At 41.7% G+C, this 22,989-nt stretch overlaps 1 protein-coding gene across 1 annotated transcript in view; it reads left to right on the plus strand.

The window, feature by feature from the left end:
* Positions 1–15,037, plus strand: part of clmna (calmin a) — a 76,144-nt gene extending 61,107 nt beyond the window's left edge. Inside the window, exons 11-14 of the mRNA XM_084045240.1 lie at positions 2,315–2,544; positions 4,452–4,539; positions 5,173–5,216; positions 12,250–15,037. Coding sequence (XP_083901366.1) covers positions 2,315–2,544; positions 4,452–4,539; positions 5,173–5,216; positions 12,250–12,388 — 501 coding nt within the window. The 3' untranslated portion in view covers positions 12,389–15,037. The remainder of the gene's footprint in view (positions 1–2,314; positions 2,545–4,451; positions 4,540–5,172; positions 5,217–12,249) is intronic.
* The last annotated feature ends 7,952 nt before the right edge of the window (positions 15,038–22,989 follow it).

Consider the following 22,989-nt stretch of genomic DNA (forward strand, 5'->3'; position numbering starts at 1 on the left):
GCGAAGCGACACGTTTCGAGCTTGCAGATCTGCTACTTTTGTGAAAAGTAACAGTTTTGGACATATGCGGTTTCCACCTGACAGAGAAACATAGTAGTATACTGTTTATTGCTGTATATTGCTAGCCTTTAGCCCATTTTTTTTTGAATGGGCGTGGCTAGCGATTCAGGGAGCCAGGCTAGTGTATTGCAGTAATAATGTGTGGTTTGTCCGCAATCCCAAGGCTCTCTTGGACTTGTCTCATGGCACAGGCACACTCTTTCTGAACCACTGGTGCGATGTACCGGCCCAAAGTCAATATCATGTCATTTGAATGTCTGAATGTTGAGTTATCACTGGTAAGAATAACAATGTTTGATTTGATTCCAGAACATGTAGTACATAGACAACGAGGTGATAAATTGATGAACTAGCTCATTGACCAAACATGCCCACTCCGCGTTGGCTCCCAACTATTGTTCCATTTGTCACAAACTGGGCAATTCGTGTTACAGCAGATTAGAAACATAAAAAAAAAACATTAAACATACATAAAAAAACGATTTACTATCCACTAATAACATTCAGGTGTTGGTTCTCTCGTGTGTGACCAAATGTTTTATTGACAGGAGGTGTTTAATGTGCTGACATGCATGTAATACGTACTCATACAGAACTGTTATATAATTACATTGAAGTACACCCGCATACATGTGTGTTATGCATTAAATATGAATGTATGATGACATCATGCATGCATAATTGCATCATGCGTTTAAACCAGGCAGGGTCCAGTAACGGCATGGCTTCATGAGACAAGCCTTCATGAGACGCCAGTGCGATACAGTATCTATGACTCGTGACATGATTGGGCAAGGTTTCAGCCCCATTCGCCTGCCATTCACTTCCTGCCAAAATGGCCTCGTGGGTGGACTTTGTGTCCGTTCTCTAGATCAGTGGTTTAATTTCAAAGACCACCCTGTAGCTCTGAGAGTGTACCCATGGAACCAAATGGACCCGTAAGGGTCCATTTGGTTCCATGGGTACACTCTCAGAGCTACAGGCCTGTAACCGGTTCATTTAGAACCCCTTCAAGGAACCCTGAGGGTCCCTGGACCACGCTTTCAGAACCACTGCTTTAGTCAGATCAGGAGATCTCCCAAAAATAAAGATAAATCCGCAATTCGCTATAAATGGAGTACCTGTCCCTGATATCATCAATATAACGTCCATAGTTGGACATGGATGACACGGAACCCTATATAGATACTTTATGCGCTTAGTGGAGCTAGCTGCTCAGTGGCCAACATTACGGTACGGTGGTACTGGTCAGCTCCCGGGTTTTAATGTGTGTGTGTGTGTGTGTGTGTGTGTGTGTGTGTGTGTGTGTGTGTGTGTGTGTGTGTGTGTGTGTGTGTGTGTGTGTGTGTGTGTGTGTGTGTGTGTGTGTGTGTGTGTGTGTGTGTACTTGTGCTCAACTACTACCTGGGTAAATAAAGAACAAAAGAAAAGGGGGGACATAGACAGATACATTAATCTCATATTTGGGCATAAAAGGTACACAGACAGACAGACAGACAGACAGACAGACAGACAGACAGACAGACAGACGGGTACAACGGGTATATTCTGACGAGTTCCCAACAAAGATGTCGTAGGATTCTACTGTACCCTAGTCCCTAGGGTCAGCCCCAGATTTTATGTGCACACTAGGGCCTAGTGTGCACATAAAATCTGGGGCTGATCAGTCGGTTTTGTTTGTGAAATTAACCCCTCCGACAGACACACAGAACCTCTTATAGATGGCTACATATTTCAGAACCACCCAAAAAAACAAAAAAATGAGGGGAAGGGCTTCACTCACAGCTCCAACCTCTCCCATGCGCACCTTCAATTCTCCTTTCTCCTTATCGTCTCTGTCGGGTGGAAACCTCGTATGTCCAAAGCAGTTCCTTTCCAGGACTCAAATTCGAATAGAAAAAGTAGCAGATCTGCAAGCTCGAAACGCGTCGCTTCGCGCCGCGTTTCGAGCTTGCAGATCTGCTACTTTTGATGCTTTTGCGTGACGCTGTGGTATGATCAAGTGGGGGCGTCCATTTACAAAATTTAAAAAAGTTAGAATATGGAGATAAGAGGTTTCTGCCCGACAACAGCAGGATTCAAATAATAATCATTTAAAAAAGTAGCAGCTCTGCAAGCTCGAAACGCGTCGCTTTGCAGGGTAAGTAGGGCAAGCTGTTGGAGAAATCGCAAAAAAAACTATGCTTCCGTCTACCTCTCTCTCTCTCTCTCTCTCTCTCTCTCTCTCTCTCTCTCTCTCTCTCTCTCTCTGCAGCAGATCACAGGAGGTGTGCGGCGGGAGCTCGGCGAAGCGCCCGAGTCAGCGGAGGAGCCCTGGGAAGAAGAAGAAGGATCCTTGTCGCCCGGAGGGGAGGTCACGGCGGGGGGGACGAACATCAAGCCAGAGAGCCGGCTCCTCCTCCTGGGAGAATACTCTGACCTCACTAGTCCCGGTCCCGAGAACGCGGCCCTCCTCCGTGCCAGAGCAAACACAGAGGCTATGAGGTAAGGTTCGTTCTATTCCCGGTTATCACTGAGAAACAACACGGTACTATAATACCCCACGGGGAGGGGGGGCAGTGTTATTGTAATGGGTGGGAGTGGAGGGGAGGCCCGCGTCTACCCCTTCCCCAGTTTGCCCGAGTATGGCCTTAACCCATTCAATCCTGGGAACGCGTCTGTGTCATTTTTAGATTTCTTTGGCTATTTCAAAAATTAGCAGATCTACAAGCTCATAGCGCTACGAGCTTGTAGATCTGCTAATTTTTTTTTAAATCGTGAAAATGTGCGCAAATCTTTGAGTAATATATATTTTCAAAGCGGACATTTTTATTTACTCAAATCTTTGCTTCTGGGGGGTCCCTGGAATAACATATTTTGAGATGGGGGTCGGCGGCCAAATACATTATTTTTGGGGGTCCTTGACATGAAAAAGGTTTGCGAACCACTGATATAGAAACATACGTTTAAAAAAAAAAAACTGTTAGGATTTAGAAGACATTTGTAGAATCTCCAGAAGCAAAGATTTTAGTTACAAATATTCGCTTTAAAAAATATATATATATATATATTCAAACTACTTTTCACGATTTCCCCCCCAAAAAATAGCAGATCTACAAGCTCATAGCGCGGCACTGGCCAAAGAACAGCCAAAGAAATCTTAAAATGACACAGATGCGTTCCCGGATGGAATGGGTTAAATGTCCTCCCGGCCGAAGTCTTCATCATCATTCTGCACGTTGAGGATTACTGGCTAACCAGGCGAAACACTCGGTGCAAGCAGCCGATCGACAAGCTCGCAACGCGTCGTGTCTGCGACGTGTTTGTGAGCTTGCAGATCAGCTTATTTTCAGCGAAGAGATTTGGCGGAGAGGGATGTGTCCCTGACATGGAAGAGTTTGAGAACCCCTGATTTAGATCAGCTTAAAATACAATGAGTTCTGAAAGTACATGTAGAGCAAAATGATTTTTTTATAGTTTTTTTTTATTATTTTGGCTTCCTAGGGACACAATGTTGCTGAAATTCATTTCAGTAACTTAGCGATAGTTCAACAGTTAAGGTTGTTACACACCGGCGAATATAGCGAATATACGCAAAATTCGGACTCGTTCCGAATAATTAAAAGACGCTTTTTCGCTTCGCTTTTTCGCTCCATGTACGGAGCCATTGACTTTATAAGGTTTTTAAAAAAAACGCATTATTCGCACGAAAAAATCGCCCCGGTGTGTAAGGACCTTAACAGAAAAAAAACACCCTTTTTGTACATGGGAGAGCCGCTTTAGCTGCTGAAATGATTTACACAGATAGCAATTATGTTCCATTAAGTATGTGATTCTAAAAAAGGACTCTAAATGAATTGCGATGCAGTGACTTATGGTCAGCTATAGTCGTCGAAACAAAACCTAAACATTAGTAGACTGCGTATGTGTTTTTTCTAGATGTTGTCCATTGCACCAGAAGAACTCGGGCATCGATTGAATTACTGAATTACTCTGAGCTACTGTGTAGGGAAAACAACAAAATGGAAATAGTGTGTCTCTATCCTCTGTAATATCTTGTGTTTGGAAGCGCCATTGTGCTTTTTCTCTTATCAACAAATAAAATCAATCAATCAATCAATCCATCAAATGTTTTATCTCCCTACTGGACAGAAATAAATCCCAATCATATTTGTACAACAATAGCAAACATGGACCAAGTCTTTATTCTAGTATTGGTTCAGATCCTGAGGACATAACAATATGAACTAGTCACTGCCCATCTTTTATGCTTTCTTATTGTCATGCAGGATTTACTCTGTGTCCTGAATATGTATTCAGATTCAGAATGCATTTTCCTTCCTGTATTGCCCAGGTCCAGTGTCATGTTCATAAAACTATACTAACAGATGTGTTTCTTTTTTATTGAGCAGCGGAGCTATAAGCACCAGTGGAGTGGACGAAGGTCTGACCTGTACGGTTCTCCGTCGTAGAAAGGTGCCGGCTTCTACCGAGCCCCAGGTTGGTTTGAAAAGACATTTAAAGTGTTTTATGGAGACCTAGTATCTACAAGCTCGCAACACGTTAAGCTGCGACATGTTGCATGCTTGTAGATAGCCTATTTTTGGTTATTCGTTATTGTAAGATTAAAGAGTGTTTGAAGTGGTCAAACTAGCAATAGCATGCATGTTCAATCTTCCCCGAAAATCCTAATGATGTCAGATATTTCATGAAAGCAAAGGTTAACCCTCTGGCATTTTGTTATAAAATACAAAATTACTATCCTTTTTTGTCAGTGCTGGCATTGCCGACTTTAGCATCAATCTGGACTTTCTTAATCCATTAAGACCGGGAGCTTTGGCTATTCAAAAATAGCAGATCTACAAGCTCATAGCGTGGCACCGAGTGCCACGCTATGAGCTTGTAGATCTGCAACTTAAATGTGTGGGGCTCCTCTCACACTGTTTCACAAATCGTATAGGCTATTAGGACTTGGCCTAACAAACAGTTTTTTTCAGTCTTGAGATTGTATTTTGCTTTAATCCATGTATAGGCATTGGCTCAGGCACTCAGATGTTGTTGAAGATGTAGGCACATATTTTCATTTTGTATTATTGGCTCATAATCTTTTCTTATCATTATTATGCCACGCAGGACAATCAGACCAGCAAAGTGCACAGCAACGGCTCTGATCTCAGGTAAGAAGCACTGCAAGTGTGTGGAGCAAATTCTGCATTAACATCAATATATTTTAATACACAATGCGATAAATGCAATATTAAGACTTTTTTTTTTCCTTTCAAAGGACGGCTTCACCCATTTTCAACCTATCTTATATATAATTAGTCCTCACTACTGCTCATGATAAAATGGTAAAATGTCTCATAGGAGGACTGTGGACACTTCAGAAACCCGCCTACCGTCATTAGGCAGTTCATTCTTCTTTTTTTTTTTCAAGCAACATTTATATTGATATAAAAACATTATTTACAGGGGTGCACATAACTGGTGCGCAGGTGCGCATGCGCACCCAAAATAAAAAATGCGCACCACATCAGGCGACGCGAGGCGCTTTTGCGCACCAACAGCTGGGACAGGAATTTCCAAGCTTTTATTTTTTAGCAAAACTAAAAAATAAAAGCCTGGAGATCGAGGCTAGGAATTTACTTCCTGAAGCCACACTCACACAATCACTATCACAATCACAAGCACCCGTCGGCCCCATGTACAGCCATTAGGCACAGGGGTAGAGATATGACTCGCGTCGCCTCGCATCGCCTCGCATTGCCTCGCTGCATGCACGCAGCCAGCAGCGGCTGTTAGAGGCACTCGTCACCGATGATGAACGCACCGTAATGTTGCCAAATATGCCGTGAACGTCCCAATCTGGCGGATAAAATCAGCGCAGCAGCACAGGGCACCCACCAGGGCTTTATCTAACAGCGTGAGAAAAAAAATCGGACCAGACCTAAAAAGTTATGTGCACCCCTGATTATTTAGATGTTTATCAACGCAAGAACAATGATTCCATTATAGCATGCTAACTATCCAGGAATAGGAAACCTGCCGTTTCTATTAGCTTGGATTCCCCATCGATGATGTCACTGGTAGGCGCGTTTCTGAACCGTCCACAGCCCTCCTCTGAGACACAGACTGAGTAGACAAAAATGTTACCGTATTAGCATGAGCATTAGTGAGGACCAATTATATGAAGACGGGTTGCAAATGTGTGAAGACTTCCTTTAACAGTATAAAGGAAATTCAACAAAATCATCTTCTCCCTGTCTCTCGTCTGCTTCCCCCTGTAACTTCTGTTGTTCAGAAGTCCAAACTCAGTAATAGGTTCAACGTTTCTATTGTCACATGTACTTCACAATACCGCTATGTTAACATCGCAGGGCAGGCAGAGCCTCCACAACAGTGTGGACTAAAATAAAAAATGAGTCTAATGCCTGGGGATGGAAACTGTCCCTGAGCCTGCTACATTGGGCCCAGATGCTCCAGCACCATTTTCCATTTTATTGCCGAACGAGGTCGACTTTTTACCGCAAATGAGGCATCAGCTATTATGATTGTTGTAGGTTTGATGCAGGGTTGATTTCGTTGACTAAAACTATGACAAAAAAATGTTCGTCGACTACCCTTTTTCACTGACGAAAACGAAATAAAAACTAAATGAAAAACTAAGCTGTGATGACTAAAACTAAGATTAAATATATTGACAATTTCATCAACAACTAAAAACTAGACTAAAATGTTAGGGGACGAGTGGAGAAGAGATCCAGTAGAACTAAAAGGCAAGTCATTTCATTTTTGGTGGCGCTCGGGTTTTGCGCTCTGAAAATAGCCGATCTACAAGCTCACAACGCGTCGCGTTGTGAGCTTGTAGATCGGCTATTTTCAGCATGCAACCAAGTGTAAAATCAGCCATTACGACGCCATCAAGGCACCGCCACAATACATTTCAGTCGACTAAATCAACTGTAGATTTAGTCTACTCAAATCTTATGATATTTAGACTAAAACTAGACTAAGACTAAAACATTTCAGATGACTAAAATATGACTAAAACTAAGATGGAATTTTATTCAAAAGACTAGGACTAAAACTAAATCTAAATTTGCTGTCAAAATCAACACTGGTTTGATGCAAAAAACATTTGCAGACATTTTCGGAATCGTTTATTCTTCGCGCTCCCGGTGGGTAAAGGCCCTGCACAATTATTTGAAAACTTAAGTTACTAGTTACTTCGCAGATATACATTTTTATTTATGTATGTTTTATTATAAAACATACATTGACCACTTAAGCCCTATTCTATACATAGGCTATTTGAAAATAGCCGATCTGCAAGCTCACAACGCGTCGCGATGCGACGCGTTGTGAGCTTGCAGATCTGCTATTTTCAAACATTTAAGTACTTTTACTTTTGGTACTTTAAGTATATTTTTATGCCAATACTTTTGTGCTTTTACTCAAGTAACATTTTGAACACAGGCCTTTTACGTGAGACAGAGTAGTTAATATCGTGGTATTGCTACTTTTACTTACGTGAAATATCTGAGTACTTCCACCACCACTGGGGTGAGTGTGAGGTTGTTTGTCTGCAAAATGCAGGGAGTCTAATGTGTTGGGTAGTGAGGAGATATAAGCTTTGTCTATCCGCTCAAAGCGCTTCATGATGACTGGTATACAGTATGTGGTAGTCATTCAGGGAGAGAGCTCGTGTTTTCTTAGGTACAGGAACAATGGTGGGACCTTTTGAAACATGCAGGGACAGACAGGAACAAGGGAGAGGTTGAAGACGTCTGTGAAGACGTCTGCCAGCTGGTATTGTGACTCAACTCCAGCCCTGTAGTTGTTATTTTCTCTTTCAACGCCGTGCTGGTGCTCAAAAAACGACAACAAACATCAAGGTACACTATTGGGTTCTGTAGATGAGGGCTAATAACGACATTGACAGGTCAAGGTACATCAAACATACATCTTTGGTCTGTATATGTTGTGAGAACTCCTTTGAGTCTGTGTGTCTCAGATGTTATCTTTTTTACGAGTCAGAGTTTTCTTGCCTTGGGGTGGTAGGCGTGACACAGGTGCCAGTAATTAGCCTGCTGTCTCTCGTGGGAAGGCAACTGAATGAACCTTTGTTCACCTGGCCGGAGGTCCATACGCTTGTGTGTGTGTGTGCGTGTGTGTGTGTGTGTGTGTGTGTGTGTGTGTGTGTGTGTGTGCTTGTGTGTGTGTGTGTGTGTGTGTGTGTGTGTGTGTGTGTGTGTGTGTGTGTGTGTGTGTGTGTGTGTGTGTGTGTGTGTGTGTGTGTGTGTGTGTGTGCGTGTGTGCGACTGCGTGCGTGCGTGCCAAGGTTATCATAGTTTTGCATTCCTCATTCGTTTTCGGTTTCAGTTTAGTTTGAATTTGTTTTTAAAGCAGGTTTACTAGTTTAGTTCCGTTTTCATTTTGTGAAAAGGCTTAGCTTTAGTTTCATTCGTTTTAGTCATATGGATTAGTCAGGGGCAAGATTTCAACAAGGTCAAAAACAAGTAATTGCACAACACGCCGCAATGCGACACATTGTGAGCTTGTAGGCTATTTGTTTTAACAAATACTATATATTATACAACAGGTAGTTCCGACCAAGCAATCTGATTGGTTGAAATAGCTTTCTAGCCGTGCTTCAAACCAGCATCATAGCACGGGCCTAATCACATTAATAAATCACTCCGCAGTGCAGTCCAGTCCGCACCTGATTAGACCATTATATGGCACAGCTGTGCTGTGAAGTCACTCTGTCCCACGGTAGGAAAACAAACAGACAGTAGCCTGCCCCACCGCCGCCACCGGAGAACAAACAGCTATGCAAAATGGACTATGTTGTTAATTTGGTGGATTTACGGTTGATCAATGGTTAGAAGGTTATAAATATCCTCCTGTGTAAAGTAAAATGACTCCCATTTCATTAACAGTCCAGTAGGCTATATGCTCCGTCGTACGACCGTGTCACGCGGCCAAAATAGCCGATCTACAAGTTCACAACGCGTCGCCATCGCGACGCGTTGTCAGCTTGTAGATCAGTTATTTTGGCCGCGTGACACGGTCGTACGACGGAGCATATAGCCTACTGGAATTCATTCCACTGCGCAAGCATTGATAGCTCAGCTGTGTTGATGAGACGGTGCCTCAAACTCAAAGCACTGCTACAGGGACTATTTAATGTCTCTCAGTCAAAAACTCTTCTCTTTACAGGGAAACGGACAATAGCGAAACATTTTTATTATTAATTGCCCCACAATATGAATACATTTGGATGTGTTTTGTTGGTAACTGTTGTATAATCGCAATATTACACTCGAGGGTGTGCTTTACCTTACATTATTGGCACTTCAGTGATGCTGGCGGAACTCGGCTTCGCCTCGTTCCTGACCGCATCACTGGCGTGCCAATAATGACGGTAAAGCACACCCTCTCGTGTAATATTGCTTAAGTATACAATACATTTTCTCTCTGATTGTATTTAGTTTGAGTTTGTTTTGTAAACACACTATACAGTTTCAGTTAGTTATTTAAAAAAACTCTATTTCAGTTACCTAAAATGTTTTGTCAATTCTAGTTTTTGGCTATTTTCACTATTTTCAGCTATTTTCACTATTTTAAAATGTTTTAGACATACAAGGTTTCCGCCTGACGGCGCCACTATAATAACCTTGGTGCGTGTGTGCATGTGCACATGCACATGCACATGTGTTTTCATCCTTGTGGCTGATTCAGGCCTATTCCTTCAGCTGCAGTAGTAAGGCAGTGTAATGGTTACATCACTGAGGGAGCCGCCAGGCAAACCACGAAAACAACCTCATGATCTGAAGAGATTTAAATTGAAACGCAAACAAACAGATGAACATCATTAATAGTAAATATGTGTTGATATTATTCTCCCCCTGTTTTAATCCAGAACGCTGGCCTGTTTTCCCCCAAACATTAAAAGAAAATGTGCAATGTGAACCTTTTGTGACCTCAAAGCATTCAAAGACAATTTACTGTGAAATGAACATAATGAAAAGTAAATATATGTTGGTCATATTATTCTCCTTCTGTTATAATTCAGAACGCAGGTCTATTTCCCCCAAACATTAAAGAAAATGTGCAATGTGAACCTTTTGTGACCTTAACGCATTTGAAAACAATTCAATGTGAAATTAACATAATCTGCTCCAGTTATAATTCTGAACGCAGGTCTATTTTCCCCCAAAATATTAACATAGAATGTGAACCTTTTGTGACCTTAACACATTAAAGACAATTCACATTTCATTTCAAGCCAGTTATTTATATAAGAACCCTGTCATTCAATTGCAGAATGGCAAAAAATACATTTCTACAGTACCATCATCACCCAATCCAAGCTGTGGGGCTTTACTCACTGTTGATATTGTAGGTCCGTTAGAGTAATGTGATCCAAATGGGGACATTTGTATTGTCCTCTTTGCTATTTCAAGCAAACAGGATACATACACAATAACATGGCTTTTGTTTCAGTCTTAGGATAATTGTGTGGAGCCGTTTTTTCATCTAAAGTTGTTATTTTTGCTCTGTAGTTCTGCTCTGACCTCGATGTGAGCTATCTCGCCTCCGCTCGCTCGCTCTGCACGTCTGTGAGCGTGTGTCACTGCTGTGTGCATTTGTTTGCGTGGGCGAATGACATTTCTGTACCTGAGTATGTGTTCACTTGTCTCTTTGATGCATTTCGTCTCTGTCGGGTGGAAACCTCATATATCCAAAACTGTTACTTTTCGCCATTCAAATTCAAAAACAGCAAAAGTAGCAGATCTATAAGCTCGAAGCGCGACGCTTCGCGCCGTGTTTCGAGCTTGCGGATCTGCTGCTTTTGATACAACTTGTGTGACGATGTAGTTTGATCAAGTAGGTCGGACGTGTCTTCTCCTCCGTGTCATCAGCGCCCATACCCTAGGTGGGGAGTTTGCATGTTCTCCCCGTGTCTCCTAGGGTAGTTAATACCCTCACAAAAACATGTGGTAATCCTGGTCGCTATACCGCCTCCCCCATGACAGCCGGGGCGCCTGATGGAGGGGAAGGGAACTGGTTGGAATAACGTGTTCCTTCCACGCGCTACGTCCTACCGGGGAAACTCCCCCCTGTCAGGTGACAAGAAGGTCAGTTGGCTCTCATGCATTGAAGGAGGCATGAGCTCGGCCCTGGGCTCCCTAGGCTGGTGGGGGGAGTGTAGCGCCCAGGATCACTTAGATCAGGGGTCTTCCTCAGAGTTACTACAGGGGGTCCGTAACCGCCCCCTATAAGTGAGGTTTGGACACTGACCAATCCTGCACCGTGATTGGCCAATAGTCTACAACGCAGTCTACAACCCTAACCCTTCCACAGTCAATGCAAATCTATACTTTTGCAAAGTTAGCCAATCACATTACAGCTAGTGTCATCACCACTAGCTGTAATGTGATTGGCTGACTTTGCAAATTCAGGACTGTGATTGGCTAGCGAAACACATGACACATGTGCAGCCCTCTGAATAGCAGTATGGACTTTTTTTTTTAAGTGAATCACTTCCATCACTGTGATGACCACTGTGACCACACCGCACACTGGGTGTGATTTTTTTTACATTAACCACTTGAACCCTAGCATCCCTTTTCTGAGGAGAACTTTAGCCAAAAAAAGCCGATCTACAAGCCGATCTACAAGCTACAAGCCGATCTACAACGCCTTGCGCTGCGAGGCGTTGTGAGCTTGTAGATCTGCTATTTTTGGCAAAGACGTGTTTGGTGTAGAGGGAAAAGAAAAAAAGACAGCAGAAAGGTTTAAACTAAAACACAATTTTATACAATATGGAGGGGGTCCCTGCTTCATTTCTCTGTCAGCTAGGGGGTCCTTGGCCTGAAAATGTTGAAGACCCCTGACTTAGATAAGCTGGCACCGGGTGAAAAGGGGTTACAAAATCGTGGGCTAATTTATTTATTTTTTATGTAAAAAAAAGTAGGCCTTTAATTCACGACAAAACACAAAAAGCGAAATATTTGGAGATAGGAGGTTTCTGCCCGACAGCAACGATATGTAAATATGTGCGACTGTATAATTTGACATGTGCTTCTGTGTGTGTGTGTGTGTGTGTGTGTGTGTGTGTGTGTGTGTGTGTGTGTGTGTGTGTGTGTGTGTGTGTGTGTGTGTGTGTGTGTGTGTGTGTGTGTGTGTGTGTGTACTGTGTAGGCGGAGAGGGAGCGCTCCAGAGGCCACCAATGAGTTGTATCTACTGCTGCTGCTGTGGATGCTCCTCTACTGCGCGTGGCTGCTGCCTCAGATGGATCTGCAAGCACTGCCCAGCCTGCTGTTCAACATGGACCAATGAACACGCACACGCACACACACACACACACACACACACACACACACACACACACACACACACACACAGGTTTGTTTTACTCTGCTTGTGAGGACATTTTAAGACAGTGATTTTATGAATGGTATTTCGTTTTCTTTTTAATTGCCATTTTTAACCATAAGCCAAAAGCCGAAAAACAGCAGATCTACGAGCCGGGTTCTACAAGTTGTGGGCTTGTAGATCAGCAATGTTTCTGTGCGCGACACCCGCACGCAACTAAGTGTGAATCCGGCATAACTTTAAACCTAATCCCAACCTCAATCGTTTTTTAAATGTATCTTTGAAAATTGTTTTCAACTATAAAAAATAAACCCTAACCCTAATCAACCCTAATTACGACCCTATCCCCTAATGCCTAATCCTAATCCTGACCCCAACCTGAATCTTTTCTTAATTGTAAGCCATTCATGAAAACAAATCCCGCACACTGCTCTTGTGAAGCAGCATCGCATTTATTCAAACATTGACGATTCGGTCTCTCTGGACCTTTATTAAGAGTGTCAATTTCTCTTGTGAGGACAAGGAAAAATTTCCTCAAAATGTCTGTTTCTAAAATTCGTGGGGGACAATTAAACCTCACAAGTAGAGTACGACAAGTATACGCACGCACACACACACACACACACGCACACACACACACGCTCACACGCTCACAAAGTGTGCATTATAAGAACAGAACAAGGAATTTTTACACGTTCATTTAATACACGTCCATTATTGTGCACTTTCACTGAAGAAAACTCCCTCATGCACGGGAAAGTCACGAGTGTTAAAGAGAAGCTTCGCAGATCTTCCGAAGAGATGACGTGAAACGCGTTGTTTCACGCCACGACATGTTTGGAAATCATCGCTTCGGGGTGTCAACAATTCGTGGAGAAATACGCAGAAGACATAGGGTATTTTTTTTGCCATATTATATTATCATTCTCCACATCTCAAGGCTAAAAAAGAAACAAAATGAATGAAGAAACTCTGAGGATGTTACTGTGTACATAAGTATGCACAGGCAGATCGACTATCCCACGCTGGCCTCACCCTCTGTTTATTTCAGCACAGTTCTTTTTTTTTTGTGCAACACGATTTCTAACAAGTTAAATGATAGAAAAGAGAATTAATAGAGCGTTAAAAAAAAACTTTTGACTGTACTGCTTTTGCCGCAGCTTTTAGTAATCTGCTCATACTGTAAGATGCGATAAAGGTTTGTACGTTTCTCTCTCTCTCTGTCTCTTTCTCCCGTTGTTTATTGCTGTACCGGAGGAGAGAGAGAGAGAGAGAGATACAGAGCGACCGATAAAACTGATAAGCTTATATGATGGTACTGTATAGCGCACACTGTTATGTAGATACAGGCAAGATATGTACAACACAGCTTGGCAATGCCCTATTTCAGTGGTTCTCAAACTTTTTTAATGTCAAGGCCCCCATAACTCTTAAGAGTGTACAAAATGAAATCATTTTGTACACTCTGAGTTACAGACTTGTAAGGGTCCATTTGGAACCCCCTCAAGGACCCCTGGGGGTCCCTGGACCCCACTTTGAGAACCACTGGCCTATTTGAATGACCCCTGTTGACAATGTTGCGAGTTTGGTGACTTTGTAAATTCACTTAACAACTCGGGCCATTGGAGCTTATAGGCAGAAGTTTGAAGACAATACTACATGTTTGTGTTCATTCCTTTTGAACAAACTGTGTCGACGGCTTCTGCTCTTTTTTAAAAAGATTTTTGGAGCGTGCCCGTTGCACTTTTGAAACACGGTTATGTGAACTGCCAAAGAGACAGTGTTTGAAATATTAATTCAGAGAGTTCACAGCTTACCCCAACCCCAACTTAATATGGTATATTGTTTCGTCTTTTTACACAAACAGTGTAGTAACTATTGTATTAGTACATCACACCAGCCCTATATTGTAATATAGTCGTGGCAAAAATGGATAATTTGTAATATTTTAATGCGTCATAAGACATATGAATGGATTTCTAAAACCTTTTATGATTACATGTGATAAATGTTTATAAATATAAATATATATGTGATTTAGCTGAGCTTGAGCTTGTCCGAGAATGCTTTACTATGACATGTCTAATCGAATTATTTTGAAACGTCTTCAAATTGAGCACTATTACGAAAGTTTCGTTTTTGTTCTTCGACCATCCCTGTTTACAGCCTGGTCCGTCGATGACGACTCCGTCCAAACGAGCACAACCGACTCCCCCCCCCTCCCACACTGAACTGCCAGTCAGTGAATTCAATGTTTACCGTATAGTGTCCCAACTTAGAGCCACTAACTAAACTACAGACAGGTGCATGGAAAAGCCATGCCTATGGATTAAGCACGAAACAGGTTAGAGCGCATACCATTAGTATAATGAGAGCTCACTCTGTGTGTGTGTGTGTGTGTGTGTGTGTGTGTGTGTGTGTGTGTGTGTGTGTGTGTGTGTGTGTGTGTGTGTGTGTGTGTGTGTGTGTTTGTGTGTTTGTGTGTGTGTGCGCGTGCGAGAGAGAGATTATGCCTGCGAGACACAATTACCCCATTTGACTTTGAAAGGAGTAATCTGCAGTAATAAACATACAACAGCCCTGTCGGAATCTCTGTTCATACTGATTGTTTCAGAAGCACCAGTCAAGTGCAATAAATAAATAAATACATGTTCTGACCTCTTTTGTCACTTGTGGTTTATTCCTTGTGCAATCTCCAGATTGTTTCAAACCTGACGCACTCTTGGATTTGTACCTGTAAGGATTCATTTTTTACTTTTTGCCAGTGGTGGAAAAAGTACTCATTTCTTTTTACTTAAGTAAAAGTATCGATACTGCAAAGTAGAAATACCCTGTTACAAGTAAAAGTCCGGAATTAAAAATGTACTTGAGTAAAAGTACAAAAGTATTGGTATCAAAATGTACTTAAAGTCCAAAAGTAGAAAGTGCTCATTATGCAGAATGTCCCATTTCACAAGTTTTCAAATGTATAAATATCTTTTGAAAATAGCAGATCTACAAGCTCCCAATGCGTAGATCGGCTATTTTCAAATGGCCGAAATGTATATAGGGTTGAAGTGGGTAATGTATGTTTTGTAATAATAATCAAAAACACAAAAAGTAATTAGTACCCAAAGTTTTTAAATAATTGTAGTGGAGTAAAAGTACAACATTTGCCTCTGAGATGTAGTGGAGTAGAAGTAAAAGTATTTAAAATTGGAAATACTCCAGTAAAGTACAAATACCTCAAAATTGTACTTGAGTACAATACTTAAGTAAATGTACTCAGTTACTTTCCACCACTGCTTTTTGCACAGCTTGTAAGCTAGTTTAGAGAGTTATTGAGTAGTTGAATCTATTAAACCTTTGAGTTATTTTAGGATTGTGTAGACGACAAAGGGACGGGTACCGCCGGGCACCTCAACATTAGGCGATTTTACAGAGGTTTGGAGAATTCATTCAAAAACAGGGTTAGACACATTCTAATGGGTCATAAGAAGTTAGCTGATGCTCAAATCTGGGTGGTGTGGTGCTGCTGCCACCTAGTGAACAACATGTGCTATGGAGGGAGAGAGAAAGTACGATTTTCAGTGGTTCTTAAAATTGTTTCATGTCAAGGACCTCCAAATTAATTTGTATTTACTTTGGCCACAGACCCCATCTCTGTGTGTGTGTGTGTGTGTGTGTGTGTGTGTGTGTGTGTGTGTGTGTGTGTGTGTGTGTGTGTGTGTGTGTGTGTGTGTGTGTGTGTGTGTGTGTGTGTGTGTGTGTGTGTGTGTGTGTGTGTGTGTGTGTGTGACTCCATACAAGATTCATGACGTCACATGTTTTTAAGAAGTTTTTGAAAATAGCCAATTTTAAGTGGTTAAACTGTTTTTTATGTTATATTATCACACGTATTATATATATATATATATATATTATCACACTGCTCTGGACAGCGGCTTTATTTCGAATATGTATATATGTATATGTATGTTTGTATAACAAAATATGTGTATGTATAACAAAATTAACAATCTAATGAACAAAATATAATAACACAATGAACATGTACACAGTATACACACAAACCAATGTGGTTAATACAAACACACACATACATACATACATACATACATACATACATACATACATACATACATACATACATACATACAACCAAACACCAAACATATATACAGATACACATCAACTCTAAATATGTTAATACTATGAATACTAGTATAGAACTTATATACTATGTATAGTACATACTATATAATAACCTATACATACAAATACAGAAAATAACTCTGCTATCCATTCCTCACTGTATCGTGTGAACACCAAACCCTTGTACGTTGCTTGTTTAAACTGATTGATGCTTGGACATTGCTTTTGTTCCTCACTCATTTTAAAGTTGAGTTCTCCCCTCAAATTATAACCCCCCTCACGATCCTGAAACACATTTTGAATATTTACTGGTAGATGGTGGTTCTTAGCCTTGTACATTATTATTGCTGTTTGATATGATTTATGTCGAACACTACACTTAGACACTGCTCTATGACTGAAATACTCTGGAACAAGTTCGAATGTTTGATATTTTCATCGGTATGTGCACGATAGCGGTCTTTTCTCGCAGGCAGGCACTTTGAACACTACACAGCGGTGGCCTAGTGGTTAGAGGGGCAGCCTTGATACCGGAAGGTCCCTATAGTCCAGGCGTTTCGGGCCATATTTTGATGGAATCGTGCACTTTACGATAAAAGCATGAAATTTGGCACACAGTTAGGGCATGCCATAAGGAACATTTTTGGCTATAGGGCCATCGCAGATTTGTCCTGTGGTAACCATGGCAGCCATTTTCCAAAATGGCCTCCATCTGCTGTTATTTTACCAATAGCTCAGGTGCTAGACCACCTAGGATCTTGATTCTGGTGCCTAATCCTACATTTTCAAGTATGAGGAATACACTGGTACTATTTAGAATTGTCCTGTGGTAACCATGGCAGCCATTTTTCAAAATGGCCGCCACCTTCTGTCATTTTACCAATAACTCAGGTGCTAGACCACCTAGGATCTAGATTCTGGTGACTAATCCTACATGTTCAAGTATGAGGAATACACTGGTACTATTTAGAATTGTCCTGTGGTAACCATGGCAGCCATTTTTCAAAATGGCCGCCACCTTCTGTCATTTTACCAATAACTCAGGTGCTAGACCACCTAGGATCTAGATTCTGGTGACTAATCCTACATTTTCAAGGATGAGGAATACAGTGGTACTATTCACAACATGCTAGTAACTACCTAACTAACTACAGTACATGAGGAGGCTGATACTCACATCATATTAGCTATTAGCTATATCAGCTATTCACCCAGAAGGGTAGAACAATTGATTGACTCCCCCCAACACGAGCTGCACTGATTCAACATACAAAGAGGGCAGCCTACCAAGCTGGCCACTGCTGGGGACAGGTGATGGTTGCAGCCCCTGAACTCCCATCCCCAGGTGAATGGGGGAAGAGGAAGGCGACAGGTGAATACAAATCATTTAATCCACTTCTTTACACTTGTAAACCTGTGATCTGACAATAAAGCTGATTCTAATTTTGACAGGAGGATGGGAAGTGCACTGGACCACACAGAAGCGAGCCTGGCCTGTCGGGAACTCCTCCGCTGTGGTTGCAAAAAGGGATGCAGTGGACAATGCAGATGTGTTAAGGCAGCACTTCAGTGTACTGCCCTTTGCTACTGTGGTGGACTGTGCAACTAACATTGTGTAGATTATCTGGCTTTATTGAATAGACCCCTTAACAGACGACGTCACACTGATAAGAACCAGTCTGCGCGGAACCAGTATGCGCGCAATGAAACCCATTCTATCAGGTCTCGCTAGGACGCGCCTCACTAGCCAACACACAAGAGGGGGTTGGGGTGTGCTGAAACCAGCGCACCCCAAAACAACAGGTTGAGAATTGATTGCGTGAAACAATCACTTGTGCGTCCAGTCTCAATGTTGGTAAACAAATAATTGGTCTATATGCCATTAGGCTATGACTCATGAGTACTCTGCCTTTGTTGTGTCTTATAGTCCATTGAAAATAATTATGCAATACTACTACTAATAAAAGAAACATTCTTGACTCTCACGTGTCAGTTTGAAAACATGTAACTGTACTACACCATTACATATTTTGATGGGTTTACTATTATTTAATTAACTGAATGCCAGATATATGTAGTTAGGTAGTAGCATGTTGTAAATAGTACCGCTGTATTCCTCATCCTTGAAAATGTAGGATTAGTCACCATAATCAAGATCCTAGGTGGTCTAGCACGTGAGTTATTGGTAAAATGACAGCAGGTGGCGGCCATTTTGGAAAATGGCTGCCATGGTTACCACAGGAAAAATCTGCGATGGCCCTATAGCCAAAAATGTTCCTTATGGCATGCTCTAACTGTGTGCCAAATTTCATGCTTTTATCGTAAAGTGCACGATTCCATCAAAATATGGCCCGAAACGCCTGGGCTACTAGTGCGATTCCCCAATTCATCACATCAATCATGAATCACCGCTGAATAGCCCTTGAGCAAGGCTTCCATGCAGGGTCCGGCTGGAAACAAGTTTCGTACTTAGTCCGACACCCTGGGTAAACAACAAACTTTGCTTTGCTTTGCTTTACACTGTACTGCTGGCCTTACTTTAAGCTCAGTTGAGCGAGCACTCACTGACTGACTTATTCACTCTGTTATTAAAATGCAGTGGTGGAAAGCAACTAAGTACATTTACTTAAGTACTGTACTTAAGTAATTTTTTGAGGTATGTGTACTTCACTTGAGTATTTCCAATGTCCAATACTTTTACTTCTACTCCACTACATTTCAGAGGCAAATATTGTCCTTTTACTCCACTACAATTTTGATTTCTGGACATTTACTTGTAACTGAGTATTTCTATATTGCAGTATTGGTACTTTTACTTAAGTAAAACATTTGAGTACTTTTTCCACCACTGTCAGTGGTGGAAAGTAACTAAGTACATTTACTCAAGTACTGTACTTAAGTACAATTTTGAGGTATTTGTACTTTACTTGAGTATTTCCAATTTCCAATACTTTTACTTCTACTCCGCTACATCTCAGAGGCAAATATTGTACTTTTACTCCACTACAATTATTTAAAACATTTGGTTACTAGTTACTTTTCAGATATAAACTATGATATAATGAAACCTACATTAACCACTTTAAACCTATTTTATACATAGGCTATTTGAAAATAGCAGATCTACAAGCTCACAACACGTCGCGTTGCGATGCGTTGTGAGCTTGTAGATCGGCTATTTTCAAATATTTAGTGCTTTTACTTTTGGTACTTTAAGTACATTTTGATTTTGTACTTTTACTCAAGTACATTTTTAATTTTGGATTTTTACTTGTAACAGAGTATATTGCAGTATTGGTACTTTTACTTAAGTAAGAATTTGAGTACTTTTTCCATCACTGATACTATTCTCCATTTCCACATTATCAGACCCACGTGTTCGACCAGACCCCATCATGCAGCAGCTACGCCTTGGCTACGCCGTGTGCGCACAGGATACGCACGCAGCTACGCAGTGTGCGCAGCCGTTTTATTTTGCGTAAGCGGAGGCCCGGCAGCGTTGCCATGTCTGCTTATTATAAGCAACTTTGGGCTTGCTTTTCTGTAAAGTCTTATAAATATTGGTACTTTGCGAGCTGCGGTTTTTGAGGGCTTGTTTCTAAAGTGTAAGTTGCTTATTTGGGCTTGTTTCCTAATGTTGTCGTAACAAATGCCCTTTCATAGAGTTATAATTTTCATGTCAAGGACCCTAGAAAATCTGAAAATAGATTTGTGGTGTTGCTATAAGGCTTCTCAATAGGCTCTATTCACAGCATTCATATTATGAAGACATTCACAGGTGTTACCAATGATACTAATGAAGGCTCTGTTCCATTCTGGTCAAAGAGAGTCAGGGTGCTAATATTGTGCATGTTGGCCCACTGGAAACACCAGTGGGTCTACAGTTGGGGTCCAGGGACCCTCACGGGCTTCCAAATGGCCCCTTGCAGGTGTGTAACTCTGAGAGTGTACAAATGGAACCAAATGGACCCGTAAGGGTACATTTGGTTCCATTTGTACACTCTCAGAGTTATGGGGGTCGTGGAAACCACTGTGCTAGACTAAATGGAACAGAGCCTTCATTAGTATCATTGGTAACACCTGTGAATGTCTTCATAATATGGCTGCTGTTAATAGAGCCTATAGGACTATAGTTACAAATTGCAGATATAGGTGCTCTTTTATGGTGGTTTTGAAGGAGGGTAAGGGTCACACTTTCTGATGTCTGTTGGTAGAGCATTCCACATTCTGGTGGCACGAATTTAACCCATGTTTGTGCCAAATCTTGGTTGAACGAGATCAGTGGCGCTCCCGCTGGTGTTGCACTTGTGTATGTGTCTTTAACGATGTAGTCTGACAGGTACATGGGTGTCTGTCTCTGTAGTCTTCCGTATCTTGAAGACCATGTACTCTGTCCTCTACTTTGAGCCATCCAACCCTTGCATAATGAGCAGGGGCTAGGAGTATAGAGACACACGGGGACTACACATTTCATGCCCACTTTTTAGACAGCGCCGCTACTCGAGGTCCTTTAGAACGATGAACTGCAGCTGCCAATAGTCAACATATCTTCTTGTTTTCTTAATAGTTGATGTGTTTTCACATTTCATTTGCCACTTTAATGGGTTACCCATAATGTTAACGCAACAGAGGGTAGTGACATTACTGTCTTTACGAGCGCCAGCACCGACTTTGAATTCTCATCCAAATCCAGGCTGACTTTGTTCATGTCTATATTTTGAACATCTCATATAGCTTATATTATTTTTTTACCTAGTGGAGCTCCGACGGTACATGACAAATTATAACGTGTGGGTTTACTGCTGTATCAACTTGCCTGAATGTAAACTGGGGAAATAACCCAACTAAATGGAGGAGTGACATATCCCGACATTTTCTACTACTTAGTGAATTCTCCAGGATAGTATCAATATACAAATAGTCTTGCAAGATGCTGTTTGGATAATTGTCCAAAATAAATAGCGTATAAAAATGATACATGAGAGACACAAACGTGTCTGGGTATTGAAAACCTCACTAAGGGATGCGTCCGTGGCGTATAGGCCTACCATGCGACCACTTAAACTTTAGATATCAGATGCTAGAACTTTTGACACACTGATGGAGTATTGCAGTACATTGTGGCTGTGGGTCAGTGGTGTTCCCAGGAATTACATTTAGGGCAGGCGAGAATACCCCCCGGCCCCCCCTACGAGGTGGGGGGGGGGAAATCTCGGGGGAAACAAGTTAACAACAACACTACACTGACTACAAAACTGAAAAACGTTAATAAAAACAATATGCAATAATCGAGTAGCGGCGCTGTCTCAAAAGTGGGCATGAAATTTGTAGTTCCCGTGTGTCTCTATTGTAGTTCGGCTATATTTCCACAATATTTATCAGTGGAACCGAAACTAAATGTAATGCCTCAACTCCTACTATAATTCCAAGAGCTTGTCAGGCTGGGGTGTCCCCAGTTCAAATATGATTATTTTGGGGGGTCGTGGCCTGAAAAGTTTGGGAACAAGTGACTTGGACTCACTTTTTCCTTGCTCTTCCTCCGAAAATCACAAAAACGTTTTTTTTTCTATGTTGGATTCAAATTGAACCAACAAATTATACTAAAATCCCCACACCCTCTGACGGATTACCCGTGTCAGTCTACTTTATGTGGATTATGCGGTCGACATGCAGTGACATTTTGTACCTTAATCCCATGTATAACGCACTGACTTTTTTTGTTTTTCTAACACCTTAACTAACGTCCATACGTCATGCACAGATATTTAGGTGCGTGAGTATAGCAGCTATGCTCACGCACCTAAATATCTTTCTCTCTATGAATTTAGTACCTGAGAACCCCAATTGAAACAAGCCATGTGGCTTTTCAATCCTATTTAGTTGACCTTGTATTTTGAATTTGCACGAAAACGTGCTTTTTACCTCTGTAAAACCTGTGATTGACAATAAAACTGAATCATTGGCCTAGTCCATGGTTCTCAACCAGTGGTCCGGTGGGGGGGGGGGGGGGGGGGTCCCCAGCAAACTTAGTTAATAAAGCGTCATAATCATTTGAACCCCTTTATCCATATTTCATACTTTGGCTATTCAAAAATAGCAGATCTACAAGCTCATAGTGCGGCACCGAGTGCCACACTGAGCTTGTAGATCAGCTTTTTTTGAAAAATCGTGAACCATGGGCGAAGAGAGATGGGGGTCCTTGGCTAAATACATATCAATTTGGGGGTCCTTGACATGGAAAAGTGTGAGAACCACTGGCCACTGGTATAGTCCCTTCTTTTGAGCTCGTTTTCGTGGACCCACACTTCCTTCCTTGTTTCTCTCACTAGGACGTGGCAACACTGAGGCCCAGGTGCAAAGAGAAGCGGTCCCATCATAACACACACAGACAGCCTGCTAATCGGCACCGCACGGCGGCTGGAGGGAACGGG

Source organism: Gymnoscopelus microlampas (assembly GCF_963454915.1).
Source record: "Gymnoscopelus microlampas genome assembly, chromosome: 20".
NCBI classification, from domain to species: Eukaryota; Metazoa; Chordata; class Actinopteri; order Myctophiformes; family Myctophidae; genus Gymnoscopelus; species Gymnoscopelus microlampas.